The 20,791-nt window shown below is 40.6% G+C and overlaps 2 protein-coding genes across 3 annotated transcripts in view; one reads left to right on the top strand and one right to left on the bottom strand.

Moving 5' to 3' along the window:
* Positions 1–5,316, bottom strand: part of samd4b (sterile alpha motif domain containing 4B) — a 41,224-nt gene extending 35,908 nt beyond the window's left edge. Inside the window, exon 1 of the mRNA XM_003227544.4 lies at positions 5,162–5,316. The gene's annotated coding sequence lies outside the window, so the exon portion shown is untranslated. The remainder of the gene's footprint in view (positions 1–5,161) is intronic.
* Positions 5,317–5,513: 197 nt separating this feature from the next.
* On the top strand, positions 5,514–19,666 carry gmfg (glia maturation factor gamma). Of its 2 annotated transcripts, none has more exons than XR_010000814.1 (7): positions 5,514–5,859; positions 7,423–7,533; positions 9,684–9,780; positions 10,806–10,855; positions 14,031–14,334; positions 15,935–16,008; positions 18,955–19,666. XR_010000814.1 is itself a non-coding variant. In XM_008120773.3 (7 exons), the coding sequence occupies exons 1-7, from the start codon at positions 7,531–7,533 to the stop codon at positions 19,024–19,026; spliced, it is 429 nt and encodes a 142-aa protein (XP_008118980.1). In that variant the 5' UTR covers positions 7,257–7,530; the 3' UTR covers positions 19,027–19,666. The 2 variants fall into 2 exon arrangements, 1 of the variants encoding a protein (XP_008118980.1); XM_008120773.3 differs by lacking the exon at positions 5,514–5,859 and having other exon boundaries at positions 7,257–7,533; positions 14,031–14,080; positions 14,252–14,334.
* Positions 19,667–20,791: the final 1,125 nt, after the last annotated feature.

Here is a 20,791-nt window from a genome sequence, read left to right as displayed (position 1 = left end):
GAAGGCCTGGCCCTTGAACGCTCTAACTGGAGGTCAGCTGTGACCAGCAGTGCAGTGGAATTTGAAGAAGTACAACTGGAGGGTGAAAGGAAGAAATGTGCCAAGAGGAAGGCGCGTCAAGCCAACCCTGACTGGGACCGCCTTCCACCTGGCAACAGATGCCCTCACTGTAGAAGAACATGCAGGCCAAGAATAGGACTCCACAGTCACCTACGTACCCACTGCCAAGACACTACACTTGAAAGGCCATCATACTTGGACGAGGGATCGCCTAAGAAGAAGACGACTAGCTTGGGTGCACGACGATGCCTGGATTATTTGAAAAAGGCAATTTTTTAAATGTACAAAATGCATAAGGTTGTGGATTAACTACAACTGACATCATGCCAGGTCAACCCCAAGAAATTCCATCAGTATTTAAAATTTGTTATGTTGGGCAAGTTTGCTCTGAATACACCATCGGTGTTCAGTGTGCTCTCTGGCTGTAGGGTAAACTACAACAACCACTATGGTGAGCCAGTTCTCACAAATCCCTCCAGTAGGTTGAGTTTGTCATGGGGGTTCTGTGTGCCACTCATCAGTGGTCACAGTTTCTCTGATTGTGAGTGAACTACAACTCCCAGAAACGAAGGTCAGTTCCCACCAAACCCCTCCAGTAATCAAATTTTGGCGTATCAGGTATGTGTGCCAAGTTTGGTCCAATCCCATCTTTGGTGGAGTTCAAAGTGCTCATTGATTGCAGGTAAACTATACATCCCAGTACCTACAACTCCAAAATGTCCAGGCCAATTTTCCCCTCTAAACCCGCCAGTATTCAGATTTGGGCGTATCGAGTATGCATACCAAGTTTGCTCCAGATCCATCATTGCTTGGGTTCATCGTACACTCTGGCTGTAGGTGAACTACAACTCGGGTTAAATCCCTCCAAAGACCTCCAGGAGACGGGTGCAGCCTTGTTAGTGTTTTGCAACAAAAACAACAACGCAAATTCCACACCAATGGAGAGAGTAAAGAACATTGAAATGTCTGTGGTGGAGGAAAAACAGAAAATCTAGGATGAAATTGTCCCCGTATGAAAGCCTTCACTTGGGTGGTGGTCAGGATGGCGTCTGTGGAGGACATTGGCAGGGCTCTTGGACATGTTCGTGGCGCTATTACCTGCAATGTCATTTGAGGAGGGCCATTGGTATCTCCTGAGGAGCTGAAGCTATAGCTGTTTGTGGAAGTGGGAGCTTGTTTGTGTAAGTGGACACCCCAGCCACATACACATACATATTTTCACTTTTATTATGTGTATAGATATTACTGGTAGTGTGCCTAGCTAGATATATCAGCTGCTGGGAACACAGGTGGGAGGACACTGCTCAGCGCACTTTCTGATGGCGGGCTTCCCGGTGGCATCACACGCAGAGGGCCGCTTCGCCTGGACATCGATTCCAAAGAAAACTTGTTAATCTTTAAGTGGCCACAAGACGCATTGTTGTTTTTGCTGCAAAAGACTAACAAGGCTGCACCCGTCTCCCTGGAAATTTCCAGAAGCAACTGGCTCACCAGAAGTTAGACCACATGGGTCTTTGGCTTGGTTCAGCAGGGCTTTTTCTTACAAAAGGAACCCAAATCATCAACTAGAGAGGAGAAAACAAGGGATGTTTATAGGAAGCACTAAGAAAAAAGAGGAAGGGATGCCTATTAAAAGTCTACAGATAAGCAATGAATGCAGTTCTTCCTAATATTCAGGTGGAATCTCCTTTCCTGTAATTTGAACCCATTACATTGAGCCCTAGTTTCTAGGACAGCAGGAAACAAGCCTGCTTTGATAATTTGGATTTTATATGGCAGATTCCTTATGACAGTGGTTTTCAACATGGGGTCCCCAGGTGATTTTGGCCTACAATTCCCAGAAATCCCAGACAGTTTACCAGCTGCTAGGTTGAAGGCCAAAAACATCTGGGGACCCCACTGCCTTAGGACATCCTTTTGCATATTTATACATGGCTTTCAAGTCTCCTCCCAACCTTCTCTTCTGCAGGCTAAACAGACCCAGTTCTTTAATAAACTCTTCATAGGGATTCACGGTCTCCAGAGCATTGATCCTCCTCTGGACACCTTCCAGCTTAGAGTCAATATCTCTTCTCAACTGTGGTGCCCAAAATTGGACACAGGATTTCAGATAAAGAGGTCTAACCAAAGCTCTGGTTCTGTTTTGGTGTTTGACTAAAATTTAAGAGCCCTTTCACTTGGACTGTTTTCATAAATTGTGAAGACAGGAAAGGATCTGTCTGTATTACATCCACATTGAACCGGATTATATGGCAGTGGGGACTCAGATAACCAAGTTCAAAGCAGATATTGTGGATTATCTGCTTTGATATTCTGTGTTATATGGCTGTGTGGAAGGGCCCTGAGTAGAAGCCTGAGGTGGTCCCAACAGTAGGATATTCCCTCTATTATTATTATTATTATTATTATTATTATTAACATCATTTCATTTTTACTATCTCAAAGGGGACTCAGGCCCCTTAGAATCATAGAATCCTACAGTTGGAAGAGACCTCGTGGACCATCCAGTCCAACTCCATTCTGCCAAGAAGCAGGAAAATCGCATTTGAAGCCCCCCTGACAGATGGCCATCCAGCCTCTGCTTAAAAGCCTCCAAAGAAGGAGCCTCCACCACACTCCAGGGCAGAGAGTTCCACTACTGAACAGCTCTCTCACACAGTGAGGAAGTTCTTCGTCATGTTCAGGCGGAATCTCTTTTCCTGTAGTTTGAAGCCACAGTTCTGCATCCTAGTCTCCTTGTTCCCCATGAGGACTCCAAGACCTTTTTCACACGTACTGCTGTTGAGCCAGGCGTCCCTCATTCTGTATCTTTGAATTTCATTTTTTCTGACTAAATGGAGTATCTTGCATTTGTCCCTGTTGAACTTAATTGTGTTAATTTTGGCCATTCACCTCTCTAATCTGCGAATATCGTTTTGAATTTTGCCCCTGTCTTCTGGAGTATTGGCTCTCCCTCCCAATTTGGTCCCGTCTGCAAACTTGATGATCATGCCTTCTAACCCTTCATCTAAGGGCCCTTCCACACAGCCCTATATCCCAGAGTATCAAGGCAGAAAATCCTACATTATCTGAACGTGGACTCAGATAACCCAGTTCAAAGCAGATATTGTGGGATTTTCTGCCTTGATATTCTGGGATATAGGGCTGTGTGGAAGGGCCCCAAGTCATTAATAAACATGCTGAACAGAACTGGGCCCAGGACAGAACTCGTCTTATGGCACTTCACTCGTCACTTCTTTCAGGATGAAGAGGCCTTCTCGGTCGTGGCCCCCGGCTTTAATTCATTCCAGGATGAAGAGGAAACATTTGTAGAGCAGGTAGAATATTCCCTCCATTCTCATTATTACCTTTATTTTGCACCCCACAGCAGAAGAAAATCCCACATTATCTGCTTTGAAGTTTTATTTTTTCCCGTGTCAGGAGCAACTTGAGTCGCCTCTTTAGTGAGAGAATTGGCCGTCGGCAAGGACGTTGCCCAGGGGATGTTTTTACCATCCTTGTGGGAGGCTTCTCCCATGTCCCCGCATGGAGCTGGAGCTGATAGACGGAGCTCATCCGCACTCTCCCCAGGTGGGATTCGAACCTGGCAGCCTTCAGGTCAGCAACCCAACCTTCAAGTCTCTTAGTCAACTATGCCATCTGGGGGCTCCAGATGTTTTATTATTATTATTATTATTATTAAGTTTATTATTATTATTATTATTATTAGGAAGTATTGGGGAGCAGGTAGGATATTCCCGCCATTCTCATTATTACCTTGATTTTGCCTTTCTCCATCACAATTATTATGCTCCTCGACCTTTTGTACTGGTAGCTCTTCTCCTGATTCCTGATTACTTGATATTATTCAGGACTCTTCCCTACCTAATGTGACCTTAAATGATTCTAATGCACTTTATCTATTTACGAATTTGTTACTCATAATGTGCACCTTGCTTATTCACTATTGCAACCTCATTGTTTTTAATCTGATTTTTTAATTCTGTGTTGTGTTTTTTCGCCTATTGTGTATATTTTATTATTGGTTTTTGTTGTTGTCGTTTGATGTTTCATATTTTATCATTGCTTGTACAGTAGAGTCTCACTTATCCAACATAAATGGGCTGGCAGAACGTTGGATAAGCGAATATGTTGGATAATAAAGAGAGATTAAGAAAAAGCCTATTAGACATCAAAATAGGTTATGATTTTACAAATTAAGCACCAAAACATCATGTTATGCAACAAATTTGACAGAAAAAGTAGTTCAATACGCAGTAATGTTAAGTTGCAATTACTGTATTTACAAATTTAGCACCAAAATATCACGATATATTAAAAACATTGACTACAAAAATGTGTTGGATAATCCAGAACGTTGGATAAGCGAGTGTTGGATAAGTGAGACTCTACTGTATTTTGATTTTGCTGTAAGCCGACCTGAGTCCCCTTCGGGGGAGATGGAGGCGGGATATAAAAATAAAGTTATTATTATTATTATTATTATATAAATAAACTTATAACTGTTTTATTGCTGTGTTTTGAGATTTGATTGTTTTATCGAGCAAGGCCCCATGTAAGCCGCCCCGAGTCCCTTCGGGGAGATGGGGTGGGGTATAAAAATGAAGTTATTATTATTATTATATAAATAAACTTATTATTTGCACCCTACAGCTGAATAAAATCCCACATTATCTGCTCCGAAGTGGAATATATGTCAGTGTGGACTCAGATAACTCAGTTCAAAGCAGATATTGTGGGATTTTCTGCCTTGATATTCTGGGTTATAGGACTGTGTGGAAGGGCTCCCTGTCACCTGGGGTCCTTCAGGTGTGTCTTTTGGGGGGTCTCTCTCCCTTGGCCCCAAAGGCTAGCCATAGCCAAGCTCCCCATAATCAGTCCCAGGTGGAGGGAGGGGCGTGCCTTTCCTCTTGGGGAGCGGGGCTGAGCCAGGGGGCGTGGCCCTGCGTGGCCCCTCCCCTTTGTGGGCGGGGCCTGCCTCGCCTCCTGAGGGGCCCCAGCGGAGTGAGGGGACCGTGGTGGCGGGGAGCCAAACCCCGCTCCGAGCCGCCTTCTCCCTCTCTCCTGCCCCCCTCCGCTTCCCTCCGGGAGAGCCACTCACCGCCACGCCGCGGCCCGTTGCTCTTCCTCCTCCTCCTCCGGCCAAAGAGACCCCCACATAGGCACTCACACAGGCTCCTCTAAGGGCGGCGGGGCGACGTCACAACGCACGGCGACGTCGGCACGCACACTCCCCACAACGCGCATGCGCCAGTCCCCATCCCCCAGGGTACGTCTTCCCCCTTCTTTCCTCCCATTGGCTAGCGCCAGCCCTCTCTCCAGACATACAGCTCCAGGAGCCAATCGGAACGCCGTCAGGAAAAAATCTCCAACTTCATCTCCTAATCGAAAACGGGTCTTTTTTTTTCTATCCCGCCTCCGCGGCTCAGACGGACGTCTTCAGTAGCCAATGAAAACGTTGCTAAGGATTTCCGCTTCCAATAGAAAAGCGCTTTCTATTTTTTAAGACCTCCCACCACCACGGCGTCCTCTCCTTTTTTGAGCCCCCTTCAACTTCTTTCCACATTTCCCCGCCCCCTTTTCCCCATTTCGCCAATGAGATGTTTACAAAGGCGGGCTTTGTCCGCGAGGTGTTGCCTGAGCGGCCAATAGGGAGCGAGGGGATGGAATGGGGGCGTGGCTTCAGGCGTGGCGTTCGTTTTCTCTTCAGGAGGAAGGACTACTCATGGGCGCCGCTTTTTCCCGCCCAAAGCTCCTCCTCACACAAAACTCCACCTTCAATTCCGCTTTCAGTTCGGGGTAAAGTTCCAATCACCTCAAGTTGGCCATCAAATACAGTAGAATCTCACTTATCCAACATAAACGGGCCGGCAGAATTTTGGATAAACGAATATGTTGGATAATAAAGAGGGATTAAGGAAAAGCCTATTAAACATCAAATGAGGTTATGATTTTACAAATTAAGCACCAAAACATCATGTTATACAACAAATTTGACAGAAAAAGTAGTTCAATAGGCAGTAATGCTACGTAGTAATTACTGTATTTACGAATTTAGCACCAAAATATCACGATACAGTAGAGTCTCACTTATCCAAGCTAAATGGGCCGGCAGAAGCTTGGATAAGCGAATATCTTGGATAATGAGGGATTAAGGAAAAGCCTATTAAACATCAAATTAGGTTATGATTTTACAAATTAAGCACCAAAACATCATGTTATACAACAAATTTGACAGAAAAAGCAGTTCAATACACAGTCATTTTATGTTGTAATTACTGTATTTATGAATTTATCACCAAAATATCACGATATATTGAAAACATTGACTACACAAATGGCTTGGATAATCCAGAGGCTTGGATAAGCGAGGCTTGGATAAGTGAGACTACTGTATATTGAAAACATTGACTACAAAAATGCGTTGGATAATCCAGAACGTTGGATAAGCGAGTATTGGATAAGTGAGACTCTACTATAATCCATTTTCCCTCACCAAACTATAACTCACATTATTCTAGGCCATTTTGCCGGGAAAGTGGTGTCAAACCGCATAAAGTTTACAGTGTAGAGGCAACTCTAGCAAAGGGAAAGGGCCGCTATAGCCTATACAGTAGAGTCTCACTTATCCAAAACTCGTTTATCCAAGGTTCTGGATTATCCAAGGTATTTTTGTAGTCAATGTTTTCAATATATTATGATATTTTGGTACTAAATTAGTAAATACAGTAGTTACTACATAGCATTACTATTGCAGTTCAATACACAGTAATGTTATGTAGTAATTACTGTATTTATGAATTTAGCATCAAAACATTGCAATATTTACTACAAAAACAATGACTACTAAAAGACAGACTGTCTTGGATAATACAGAACCTTGGCTAAGTGAAGCTTGGATAAGCGAGACTACTGTATCTGCGGCTTGGGTCTCACTATCCATGGCCGTTTTAAATTGCCCTATTTAACTGGGAGTTGTAGTTCGGCTAAAGACATTGCACGACTACAACTCCGAGCATTCCATATAGCATTGAGTCATGGCAGCTAAAGCGGTGTCAAACTGGATTAATTTGACAGTCTAGACCAGGCATGAGCAAACTCTGGCTCGCTAGGTGTTTTGGACTGCAACTCCCACAATTCCTAACAGCCGGTACTGTTAGGAATTGTGGAAGTTGCAGCCCAAAACACCTGGAGTATCAAAGTTTGCCCATGCCTGGCCTAGACACACTCTCTTTATGCGGCTGCATCTTGATTGTCTTTCTACCAGCTTTTCCCCTTTTTTGTGATTGCAAACTCATTGCATTTTCGACGCTCCGCCCTTAACTTCCTTTTCTCTCTAACTCTTTCCTTTGCTGCTGTTAGAAAAACAATAAAGGAAAACCCTAGAAAACTACAAATCCAGACTGCAAAAAGAAGATTAAACCAAAAGTTGCAGGCTTTCAGCTAGCAAGAAGGCTCCCAAGGAAAAGAATGGTGAGCTTTTAAACCTAAATTTTTGGGTAGAATTAATTCAGTTCGATATCACTTTAAATGCCACGGCTCAATGCTATGGAATCATAGTACAGTAGAGTCTCACTTATCCAAGCCTCGCTTATCCAAGCTTCTGGATAATCCAAGCCATTTTTGTAGTCAATGTTTTCAATATATCGTGATATTTTGGTGCTAAATTCGTAAATACAGTAATTACAACATAACATTACTACGCATTGAACTACTTTTTCTGTCTAATTTGTTGTATAACATGATGTTTTGGTGCTTAATTTGTAAAATCATAACCTAATTTGACGTTTAATAGGCTTTTCCTTAGTCCCTCCTTATTATCCAAGATATTCGCTTATCCAAGCTTCTGCCGGCCCGTTTATGTTGGATAAGTGAGACTCTACTGTAGTTGTAGTTGTACAATGTCTTTTAACCAAACTGCAGCTCCCAGGATTCCATGGCATTGAGCCATGGAAGTCAAAGTGAAAGTGGTGTCAAACTGCATTATTATTATTATTATTATTATTATTATTATTATTATTATTATTATATTCTACAGGGTCGATGCACATTTTCTTGCTATAAACACTAAAACAGAATTACTCATATATTATATATACTATATAATAATAAAAACATAAAAGGGAAATATTCAATGCCAACAACTACATACATGTAGACATAACTTAATAAATAGCATTTAAAACCCAACCACAGTTTAGATTTATATAACTCAGTTTGATGCAGTGAATCTGCATTCTGAAATTGCATTATATGGTAGTGTAGATGGGGCCAATATTATTATTTAGAGAGAGGGAGGGAGGGACTGGGACATTTCCTTGTCACTTAATAATTGATATGTAATAGTAGAAGCATAAAAATCGCCTATTCATTCGGATAGCTGCTGTGCGTGACTTTTAAATTGCACTCTCATTTCTGGAGACATTTGCATTTTGCATTTCGACACTGACTTCCTGTGTGGCCTGCAAGGTTTTGAATTGTCACGTGAACCACATTTCGGAACATGTTCGGCTTCATTTTTTCTTTCTTTTTTTCTTTTTTAACATTACAATGTCTAGTTTTAATTTTTGGAATGAACAAATAAATCTTAGACCAGTCATTTTTCACCTTATTACAGATTTATCAGATTTGAAAAGGGAATTCTCCATATCTTGTCATTCCCAGCATTATGATTTTACTGCTTTTTGGGGAATTAATTGCCGACTCTATATTATCTTTTGCAAGTTTGCTTATATATTTTTGTACAAAGTAAATTTTATCTTTGGATCATGTTTTGTCTCCTGCATCCATACAAACATCATGCCCAAACCTTTTGGGCTCACTGTATCCTACACTCTTGTACGAGTTCATCATTGGTCTCTAGTTGCAGAAGGCATTTATATACTTTTAAATTACATATTCATCATATTTACAAAACTTTGAGTTGCATACATTATTACATATTTCACTGTTATGCTGCATGTTTCTTATCATTTAAAAAATTATAAATCAAACCATACAATTCACCATTCTGGACACAAGGTAGCAGGAAAGGTATAACTAATGCATATACATTAATTCCACTAAGGCTGAAAAATTAACTACCGTATATACTCGAGTATAAGCCGACTAATATAAGCCGAGGCACCTAACTTTACCACAAAAAACTGGGGAAACTTATTGACTCGAGTATAAGCCGAGGGTGGAAAATGCAGCAGCTACTGGTAAATTGCAAAACGAAAATAGATCCCAATGAAATTATATTGAGGCATCATTAGGTTAACGGTTTTTGAATATTTACTGTATTTCAAAGAAAAACAATAAACATGTTCTGTAAGTGAAAAGTAGGGTCAACAAAGAAATATGGTATTAACAATAACTTAATAATAGTAATAATAAAAACTCCATTTGTACCCTGCTCTATCTCCCCATGGGGAATCAGGCCAGCTTACAACATAGTAACAGGCAAACATTCAATGCCTACGTAAACAATGCAGAGGTAGATATAGATCTAATTATATATACTAATTTCACATATGCATTTCCCCTGAAACGTTTGCAAATCCTCTCTATATATATATGCAGTTGCCTGAAATGCAAGGCTTGAAATACTAAAGTAAAAAGATGCTCTTTTCTTTTGCAAGTCGGACTCTCTGGTTGTGTGCGACATGGATCCGGAGCTGATGGAGAAACTGAAGAAATTCCGCTTCCGGAAAGAGACCAACAATGCAGCTATTGTCAGTGAGTCGCCACCCTGAACACCTCCATCCCTGACTGGCATCTACACTGAGGAATTAATGCGGTTTGATGGTATTTTAATTGCAGTGGCTCAATGCTATTGGATCCTAGAGCTGTCATTTGGTGAGGCTCCAGCACTCTTTGGTAAAGATCCATATAAAACTACAATTTGCAGGATTCCAAAGCATTGACCCATAGCAGTTCAAGTGATGTCAAACATTAATTCTACTGTATGCAGGCAATATCTGAATTGGTCGCTTGGTGGCACTATAGAGCATTTACCTGCAATTTTTTTCAGTGACACTTTTAATAGCAGAATGGAATAATAATTGAGATAATTTCTTTAGACCTATATAATGCATTGAACTACATTATATGGATCAACTCTAACAATATAATGCAGCTCCAATGTATTGCATGGCAGTGTAGATCCAGCCTAATGTAATAGTTAGTAATTAATAAATTAATAATAGTTAATTCATAATTAACTTTTCTTGATTACATTAGCGTCATGAGTAATGAATGATGTAACTAGTTCATTTTTAAAGAAAAGTCACATTCCAAGATATTTAGATAGAATAATCCCTTGGTCTGTGTTCTCTTGACATCTATATAAACTATTATTTTGACATCAAGAAGATGTGACTAGCAGTCATAGCTGTGCTTCTGTTCTTTGCAAGTTTCTTTGGTGCTTTTGACACTAGAAATTCAGAATAATAGAATAATAAAATGGGAAGAGACCCCTAAAGGTCACCCATTCCAACCCACATCTGCCAGGCAAGAAGACACAATCAAAGCCCTTCCAAAAGATGGCCATCCACTTCTATTGCCCATTTACCTGGGAATAGGTCTTACTGAACAGGGTGGGATTTGCTTCTAAACTAAGCAGACATGCATCATATCGATCCAGTTCTCATCTTCTCAGGCTATATTTCCCTCCCACCTGGAAGAAGATTTGGACAAGGTATTCTTTTTGGTTTGTGGGAAGTTCTTTGCAGGAGACAAAAACCAACTTTCTCTCTTCGCAGTGAAAGTAGACAAAGAAAGGCAGCTGGTGGTACTGGAAGAAGAATTTCAGGTAGGCACAACTTTCTCTACCTTAAAAATAGGAAAATAATAAGTTATTATTATTACTACTATTTATTAAATTTATTTTATTTATCATATCAGAAGCAAAGCGAGAGTACAGTTGTATGTAATGTATTTAAAAATACAAATAAAGTTAAAAACTTGGCATTATACTAAATGTCCTTTGACCAGTAGTAGCTGGCCACTTGGAGACACCTCCAAGGTCATGTGGCCACTGGCATGACTGCATGGAGCACCGTTACCTTCCCGCCAGAGTGGTACCTATTGATCTACTCACATTTGCATGTTTTTGAACTGCTAGGTTGGCAGAAGCTGGGGCTAACAGCGGGAGCTCACCCCCTCCCCGGATTTGAGCCGCTGACCTTTTGGTCAGCAAGTTCAGTAAGTTCAGCAGCTCAGCGGTTTAACCCACTGCACCATCGAGGGCCTAGCAATATAAAAGTACAGTAGAGTCTCACTTATCCTTTCACTCATCCAGTGTTCTGTATTATCCAACACAGTCTGCCTATTGGTAGTCAATGTTTGTGCAGTCAATGTTTTCAATACATTGCAATGTTTTGGTGCTAAATTTGTAAATACAGTAATTACTACATAACATTACTATGTATTGAACTGCTTTTTCTGTTGATTTGTTGTAAAACATGATGTTTTGGTGCTTAATTTGTAAAATCATAACATAATTTGATGTTTAATATGTTTTTCCTTAATCCCTCCTTAGCATCCAACATTTTCGCTTATCCAACATTGGATAAGTGAGACTCTACTGTATTATTATTTTATGTTTCCCCCTGCCTCTTCTCGAGGCAGGTTACAGCATATTTAAAATAATAATAATAATAATAATAATAATAATAATAAAGATATCAGCCGGCATTTAGAAACAATAGACATTGACAAAATTACGATCTGTCAACTGCAAAAGGCCACCCTACTGGGATCTGTACGCATCATCCGAAAATACATCACACAATCCTAGACACTTGGGAAGTGTTCAACTTGTGATTTTGTGAAATGAAATCCAGCATATCTATCTTGTTTGCTGTGTCATACAATAACATAATAATAATAATAATAATAATAATAATAATAATAATAATAATAATAATAACAACAACAACTTTATTCTTGTATCCCGCCACCATCTCCCCGAAGGGACTCGGGGCGGTTTACAACAGGGTCATGCCCAGCATAACAACATAACATCATAAAAACAGTGATTTAAAACAGTAGTTAACACAATACAGCAATAAATATGCACATAAATACCTTAAAACTCAACATCAATGCACATATAATAAAAAGTGAATAGTGCAAGGACTCTGAAAGGGTCCATAAGTAAAATCAGGGCAGGAAGGGACGAACTAAGGTTCCAATAAAGTGCTAGGACATATAGAGTGGGGAGCAATAAGAGGGTACCGTAAAACATACAAACATTGCAAAAATTCCATAAATACTCATATTAAAATGTATTTCTGGTTATGGCAGTGTCGAGTCATATAACCCAGTCCAAAGCAAATAATCTGGATTCAGATTTGTATGGCAGTGTGGTCCAGCCAGAGATTTTCCTTCCCGTTCTGTTTTGTTGCCCCGAAAGACCCTGCCAATGCCCTCTTTTGCTCCCCATCATTTGCACAATGCGCAGAGTTTCCATTTCCTTCCAAATCCTGAGCCTGACATAAAGCGACTCCGCTTTGTCCCCGAAGAAGTCCCATCAACTCTCTTCCTGCCTCCTTGACAGGAAAAAAAATCTTCCCGTGCGTTCGAAATTACAAGGCTGGGTTAAAAGCAAATTGAATTCCAGATCAAATTTAACCTCCCCAGGGACTGGTGCGCTGATGGCGTCATTTGCTTTCATATTTAATTCAATATGTTATACAATCCTCCTGTGCATTAGCAAAATGTTAATCAAATGGCAGCATGGAATCACTGCTCTATTGTGTTTTTTTGGGGAAAGTAGAGGTTGGCGGAAAGGGAAATGGGGCTCTCACTTCAAACGACTCAAAGGCTGGCATATTGAATTAAATATGAAAGCAAGAGATATCACCAGCACATTGTTCCAATGGACTGGGGCCTCATCTACACTGCCATGTAATGCAGTTCAGTGCAAGTTAAACTGTATTATATGAATTTGAAACTGCATTATATGACAGTGTAGATGGGATCTTAGATAACTGGAAGGTTCAACCAATGCTCAGGTATATCAGTTTCTTGGTCTTCCATAGAGAGTACTGCAGAGAAAACTATGGTGGGTTTTCCCTTTATCATATAATGCAGCTTGAACTGCAATTGAATTACATTATGCAGCTCGGTGCAGTTCAAATTGTCTTATGTGGCCAGAGTAGAATCATATAATGCAGTTCAAAGCAGCTCAGGCTGCATTATATAGTTCTACATGGTTCTTATAATGCAGCTCAATCTGCATTATATGGTCTGTAGAACCAACCTGAGGCATCTATAGAGTGTACGTTTTGCTGCTGTGCATTATATTTGCCAGAATTTTTTTTTTTGGTTTCAGGGTTTTGAAAGTTGAGGTGCGCACTAGATTTGGTGGCGCATTAGGCTCGGGTAAATAAGTGCTGGACCTTAAATACAAAATTAAGGAACAGTACTTTCATGGAGAAGGTGACCCAATTTTTAAAGTTGATTGTTTTTTTTATTATTAAAATATCTAGATGTAATACATGAGTATATATACAGCCCTTGGTGTTCCCATAGCATTGTTCTATGGCTATTGAGTTGGCTGGTGACCCATGCAAGCAGCTCTTGGATCTGAGGTGACCAAAATAGCTTTGCATCTTGCATCTTTCACTTCCTGTGCCAAGGATGACTCAAAAGTGGCATCAAAAGGGAGAAAGTGCACATGGCAGCCTTGATCGAGGGGTTCTCCATAAATCCCAACCATCTTGAGAATTTGATCTGGAAATAGCCAACAAAACTTGGAGACTCAGGACCAGACTCTGAGATCCGACAACTCGACATACTTCTCATTACTTCACAAAGCAGCAACCATTGCTCTCAAACAACTTGAATCCACTTTGTGTAAAATGATGTATATTTTGTATGGGATGGTAGTAGTAGTGGAAGGAAAACACTAGCCTCGCCTTTGCTGCTTCCCTTTAGCAGACTTCATTTTATAAATAACACATCTTACGTCTTTTCTATAGGATATCTCTCCAGATGAGCTGAGGAACGAACTACCAGAACGGCAACCTCAATATCCTTCTTGTACTTTTGGAAGGGAAACGGAATCGTTTTGGGCCTGAAAAGTGACACTGTTTTTGTTTAAAGACAAGATAACATTGTCCTTCTGTATACACATAGTTGTTTGACTCATATTCTCAGAGACCAAGGTCCCATTTGCTTCCTTGACTATTGTGTCCTGTACCTTTATCGCCTATAGCTATAAATACATCCATGAAGATGGGCGCATCTCCTACCCGCTCTGCTTCATATTCTGCAGCCCAGTCGGTGAGATTGTGCGGTTTAATTGTGTTGAATTGGTTGAGACTTGATGAAATATTCATTGGAAAACTAGAGCAAAATGTGCTGCTGCAGGATGTTACTCCCACAAAGACAAAGTTCTGTCAGTTTCGTAAACCTTTCCCATTTTTTATGAAAGAACCCATTAGGAAATGAAAATTTAAAATCTGGGAACAAAAATCATGTTACATAAAACAACAACAACAAATAATAATATAATAAAACAATATCATAACAACAGCAATAATAGTAATAGTACCCCTGTTTTTAAGGCCACCACTTCCATGATCACAGAGGGAGTTGTAATAACAGTTTAACCAGAATGGTCTTGAACATTTATAGTATCATAGAATTTTAGAACTGGAAAAGGACCACAAGGGTCATCTAAACTGATCCTCAGCTACGTAGGAACATAAAACAATAACACTCTTGAGAAATGGTCATTTGATCTTTGTTTAAGGACTGGCAAATAAAAATAGCCCACTTCCCTCTGAGGCCGACTATTCCATGATTAAATAGCTCTTACTCTTAGAATATTCTTTCTAATGCTTAGGTGGACTGTTTTTTAATGCGTTGGTTCATGAAAATAAGTCTACTCCATCTTCTATATGACATTTACATATTTTTATATTTTTGTGTTTTTATCTATGTAACTTATTGTACATATTTTATGTTCATTTCTTTTTGACTTTGTTGAACCCTGTCTCGTCTCTCCAGGTGAGGCAGGTAATAAATAACATTTATTATTATTGACACAGTATGACACAGCAAATTATATATATACACACACACACACACACACACACACACACATACACACACACACACACATATATATATATATATAATATGCTGGATTTTGTTTATTATTATAATTTCTTCTTCTTCTTCTTCTTCTTCTTCTTCTTAATATGACTAACAGTATTTTTCAATATTCTCCAAGTCTAGCTTCCAGATCTTTGGTCATCTTGGTCACCCTTCTTTGCACAACCAAGTGTACATCTACAGTGTAGAATTAATCCAGTTTGATATCACTTTAACTGCTATAGCTCAATTCTGTGGACTCCTGGGAGTTGTAGAGGAGACTAAAGATCTTGGAAAATTTCAACTCCCAAAATCCCCTCACATTGAACTGTGGCAGTTAAAGTGGGGTCTATAGTTGTGGATGTATCCCAGGCCAATGATTTACTTCTCTTTCTCCTTAACTAGAGAGAAGCAACACGAATAAGTAACTTAACTGCCTAAAATACTCTGGGATGTACGAAAAATTGCCACACATCTGCTTGTTGTGTTAATCTTCCCAATGGGATTCCCCAGTTATCAGGGAAAGCCGTTTTTCAACCGGTTAACAAATAATTGAGAATAGTTTCTCCATTTCTGAGACATACATTGCCGTCCTCTTTCTCTCTGTGGAATGATTTCCATGCCTGGCCTTAGGGAAGTATCTCTCTCTCTGAGTTCATTCCCATTTCCCAGAAATGCTGTGAATCATGCCACCTTTTTAACAAAATGCCGCAAACGAGGTAATGAATAATCGTAATAATAATTGCAAATAAAGGACTCTTTCTCTGCTCTTTTCCTTTCCCAGGATGTAAGCCTGAGCAGCAGATGATGTATGCGGGCAGCAAAAACCGCTTGGTGCAGGCAGCTGAGCTCACCAAGGTATTGGAGCCTTAATTCCCCCTATTTAGGGTCTTATTTCTAATCTTCTTGTGATAGATTTTGCTCCCTTTCTTTTGCCAATGTAGCCCTTTAGCCTCCCCAAACTACTGCATAGTTTTGCTCTACTCTTCTTGAACTAGATTGCAGCTCATAGAACATAATAGCATAAAATAACATTTAAATAAAATTTAGGTAAAAAGGTAAAGGTTTTCCCCTGACGTTAAGTCCAGTCGTGACCGACTCTGGGGGTTGGCGCTCATCTCCATTTCTAAGCCGAAGAGCCGGCGTTGTCCATAGATACCTCCAAGGTCATTTTAAGTAAAATAAAATAAAAATGTAAATAAAATAACATAACCTTTGTTATTTTTATATAGTATGCTATGTTAAAACTTGCAATGCATTTATTATTATTATTATTATTATTATTATTATTATTATTATTATTATTATTATGCATTTAATTATTATGTTTTTTAAATTATGAACTAGCTTGGGTATCCAGCATTGCCCGAGTTATTTGAAAGTAATTTTTTTAAATTGTACAAAATACATAAGGTTGTGGGTGAACTACAACTCGCATCATGCCAGGTTAACCCCAAGAAACTCCATCAGTAGTTAAAGCTTGTTATGTTGGGCAAGTTTGATCAAGATGCATCATTGGTGGGTTCAGTGTGCTTTCTCCCACTATGGTGAGTCACTCCCCCCAAACCCTTCCAGTAGGTTGAGTTAGTCATAGGGGTTCTGTGTGCCAAGTTTGGTCCAATTCCATCATCGGTGAAGGTCAGTTTCTCTGGTTGTGGGTGAACTACAACTCCCTGAAAGGAAGGTCAGTTCCCCCCAAACCCATTCAGGAATCAAATTTCGGCATATCAGGTATGTGTGCCAAGTGTGGCCCAGATTCATCGGTGTTTGGGTTCACAGTGCTCTCTGGATGTACGTGAACTACAACTTCAAGGTGAGTTTCCCCCAAATACCTGCAGTATTTTTTGCTGGTCATGGGGGTTCTGTGTGCCAAGTTTAGCCCAATTCAATCTTCGATGGAGTTCAGAGTGCTTCTTGATTGCAGGTGAACTATAAATTCCAGTACCTACAACTCCAGAATGCCCATGCCAATTCTCCTCAAAACCCACCAGTATTCAAATGTGGGCATATCGGGTATGCATGCCAAGTTTGGTCCAGATCCATCATTGGGTTCATAGTGTGCTCTGGATGTAGGTGAACTACAACTCCTATAAATCCCTCCAAAGACCTCCAGTATTTTCTTTTCTGTCATGCAGGTTCTGTGTGCCAAATTAGTTCCAGGTCCATTACTGGTGGACTTCAGAGTGCTCTTAGATTGCACATATCTAGAACTTCTATAAATCATAGTGAATTCTCCCCAAACCTCTCTCTCCAGTATGTTCAGTTGCTGATCAATTCCTCTATTTGCTTTATGCCATAAAAAAGAATAGGAAAGGGTTATGGGAGAGGCAGTGGGCGGGGTCATGCAAATTCCACACCAATGGAGAGAGTAAGAAACAGTGGGAAGTTTGTGGTGGAGGAAAAACAGAATATCTAGGATGAAATTGTCCCCGTATGAAAGCCTTCACTTGGGTGGTGGGCAGGATGGTGTTTGTGGAGGACTTTGGCAGGGCTCTTGGACATTTTGCAATAACCTGCAATGTCAGTTGAGGGAGGATCATTGGTGTTTCCTGAGTAGTGGGAGCTATAGCCGTTTGTGGAAGTGGGAACTTGTCTGTGGATGTGGACATCCCAGCTACACACATACATACAGTAGAGTCTCACTTATCCAACGTAAATGGGCCGGCAGAACGTTGGATAAGCGAATATGTTGGGTAATAAGGAGGGATTAAGGAAAAGCTTATTAAACATCAAATTAGGTTATGATTTTACAAATTAAGCACCAAAACATCATGTTATACAACAAATTGGTAGTTCGACACTTTGAAAGTAGTTCAATACACAGTAATGCTATGTAGTAATTACTGTATTTACGAATTTGGCACCAAAATATCTCGATATATTGAAAACATTGACTACAAAAAATGCGTTGGATAATCCAGAACATTGGATAAGCGAGTGTTGGATAAGTGAGACTCTACTGTACATATTTTCACTTTTATTATGTGTATAGATTACAAAGGCTGGGTGGCCATCTGTTGAGGGTACTTAGATTGTGTTACTATAAGTGGGTTGGACTGGATGGCCCCTGGGGCTTCTGCTATTATTATTATTATTATTATTATTATTATTATTATTACAAAAGTTGGGTGGTCATCTGTTGGGGGTGCTTTGATTGTGCCTTTCATGCCTGGCAGGAGAGGGTTGGATTGGATGACCCCTTGAGAACCTAAGAGAAAGAATAGGAAAGGGTAAGGGAGAGGGAGTGGGTGGGGCCATACAAATTCCACACCAATGGAGAGTAAGAAACACTGGGGTGCCTGTGGTGGAGGAAACACGTGAATTCTATGAAAGCCTTCACTTGGATGATGGGCAGTATGGTGTTTGTGGAGGACATTGGCAGGGCTCTTGGACATGTTCATGGCACTCTCTGTAACCTGCAATGTCCCTGGAGAGAGGACCATTCTGGGGTAGAACAACTTTCAAAGTAAGGTCCACAATATTAAACCAGGAATAACACTTTCAAACCAGGAACAGAACCTTGTTCAAATTTTGTTACATAGTGTAATGATCTCTCTTTGTTTGATTGAAAGATTTGGGAGAAATGAAATGATCCAGGAGCTGCAAAATTAGGGTTGGAAGAGTACAATTTCCTGCCATAAATAGATAAGGCCAACCAACCCGGTGGGTGTCAATAGCATTGCCCTACTTCTTCTTTACAGAATGCCTTACGTAAGTCAGGGAAATATTAATAGGGCTTTTCACAGCCCAGACAGCAACGTGACCCTCTTTTCTTTGCAAATTCTTCCCTTGTTATCTTCTCAGGTCTTTGAGATCCGTTCCACTGACGATCTGACGGAGCAATGGCTGAAAGAGCGCCTGGCCTTTTTCCGCTAATGGAAGCGGAGGGACCCCAAACACGGCACAATCTCATCCCTTTCCCCATACTTCAGAATGGGAATCCTGCGGTTCCCAGCGGCCACCCTTGCCAACATATAGTAAGGAAGGCTGGAGGTTGTGCTCCAATCACATCTGTAAATCATATGCTTTGCACCCTTGCTATAAAGTCAACATCACTCCATAGTTGTGAAAGGCAGGAAATAGAACAATAAGAAGTGGATGCAGGTGGAGAATGTTTAAAGCAGAGAATTTATTCCAGTAGGAAAGAAAAATAGTAGTTTGGGGAAAAGAAGACCTGGGAATTAGATTTGCATATATACTCAGCATTGTGTTGTTGAAGGCTTTCACGGCCAGACTCGCTGGGTTGCTGTGAGTTTTCCAGGTTGTCTGGCCATGTTCCAGGAGCATTCTGTCCTGACGTTTCACCCACATCTTTGGCAGGCATCCTCAGAGGTTGTGAGATATGTTGGAAACTAGGCAACAGTTGGATTTATATATCTGTGGAATAATGTCCAGGGTGGGAGAAAGAACTGTCGAAGGCATTGGCCACCTTGCTAGGCATTGAAAAGCCTTGCATCTTCAAAGCCTGGCTGTTTTCTCCCTGGGGGAATCATTTGTTGGGAGATGTTAGGTGGCCCTGATTGTTTCCTGTCTGGAATTTTCCTGTTTTCAAAGTGTTGTTCTTTATTTACTGTCCTGATTTTAGAGTTTTTTAAATATTGGTAGCCAGAGTTTGTTCATTCTCATGGTTTCCTCCTTTCTGTTGAAATTGTCCACATGCTTGTGGATTTCAATGGCTTCTCTGTGTGGTTTGACATGGTGGTTGTGAGAGTGGTCCAGAATTTCTATGTTCTCAAATACAGTACAGTCTCACTTATCCAACATAAACGGGCCGGCAGAACCTTGGATAAGCGAATATGTTGGATAATAAGGAGAGATTAAGGAGAAGCCTATTAAACATCAAATTAGGTTATGATTTTACAAATTAAGCACCAAAACATCATGTTACACAACAAATTTGACAGAAAAGGTAGTTCAATAAGCAGTAATGCTACGTAGTAATTACTGTATTTACGAATTTAGCACCAAAATATCACGATGTTTTGAAAACATTGACTACAAAAATGTGTTGGATAATCCAGAACGTTGGATAAGCGAATGTTGGATAAGTGAGCATCTACTGTAATATCCTGTGTCCAGGTTGGTTCATCAGGTGCTGTGCTATGGGCTGACTTCTCTGGTTGAAGTCAGCCATAGCAGGCTTCTCTGACTTCTTTCTAACAAAGGATTCCCCCAGGCAGGAAGCAGCCAGGCTTTGAAGCTGCAAGGCTATTCAGTGCTAGTCAAGCTGGCCAATTGCAACATTCACACTTGTCTCAAACAAACAAGAGTTCTTTTTTCCCACCCGGGACATTCCACACGTATATAAACCCCACTTGCCTAGACCTCAAATTTCTGAGGATGCCTGCTATAGATGTGGTTGAAATGTCAGGCGAGAATGCTTCTGGAACATGGCCAGACGGCTCGGAGAACCCATATATACTCATCATTGCCACTGCTTTCATCCCTTTTTTCTCTTTCCCTCCTTCCTTCCTTCCTTCCTTCCTTCCTTCCTTCCTTCCTTCCTTCCTTCCTTCCTTCCTTCCTTCCTTCCTTTCTTCTCCTCTCACCATTTTCTTCCTTTTCTAGCTCTGAGAGGGCCTGCCTCACTATATCCCCATTCCTTTCTCTTTCTTCTTTCCATCCCTCCTTTTTCTTTCTT

Source organism: Anolis carolinensis, unplaced genomic scaffold, assembly GCF_035594765.1.
Source record: "Anolis carolinensis isolate JA03-04 unplaced genomic scaffold, rAnoCar3.1.pri scaffold_10, whole genome shotgun sequence".
NCBI classification, from domain to species: domain Eukaryota; kingdom Metazoa; phylum Chordata; class Lepidosauria; order Squamata; family Dactyloidae; genus Anolis; species Anolis carolinensis.
This window is presented reverse-complemented; position numbering and strand designations above follow the sequence as displayed.

Coding starts and splice junctions, on each gene's coding strand:
- gmfg (XM_008120773.3), top strand. Junction 10,856..14,030: donor TACTGGAAGAAGAATTTCAG/GTAGGCACAACT, acceptor TCTTTTCTATAG/GATATCTCTCCAGATGAGCT. Junction 16,009..18,954: donor AGGCAGCTGAGCTCACCAAG/GTATTGGAGCCT, acceptor TTATCTTCTCAG/GTCTTTGAGATCCGTTCCAC.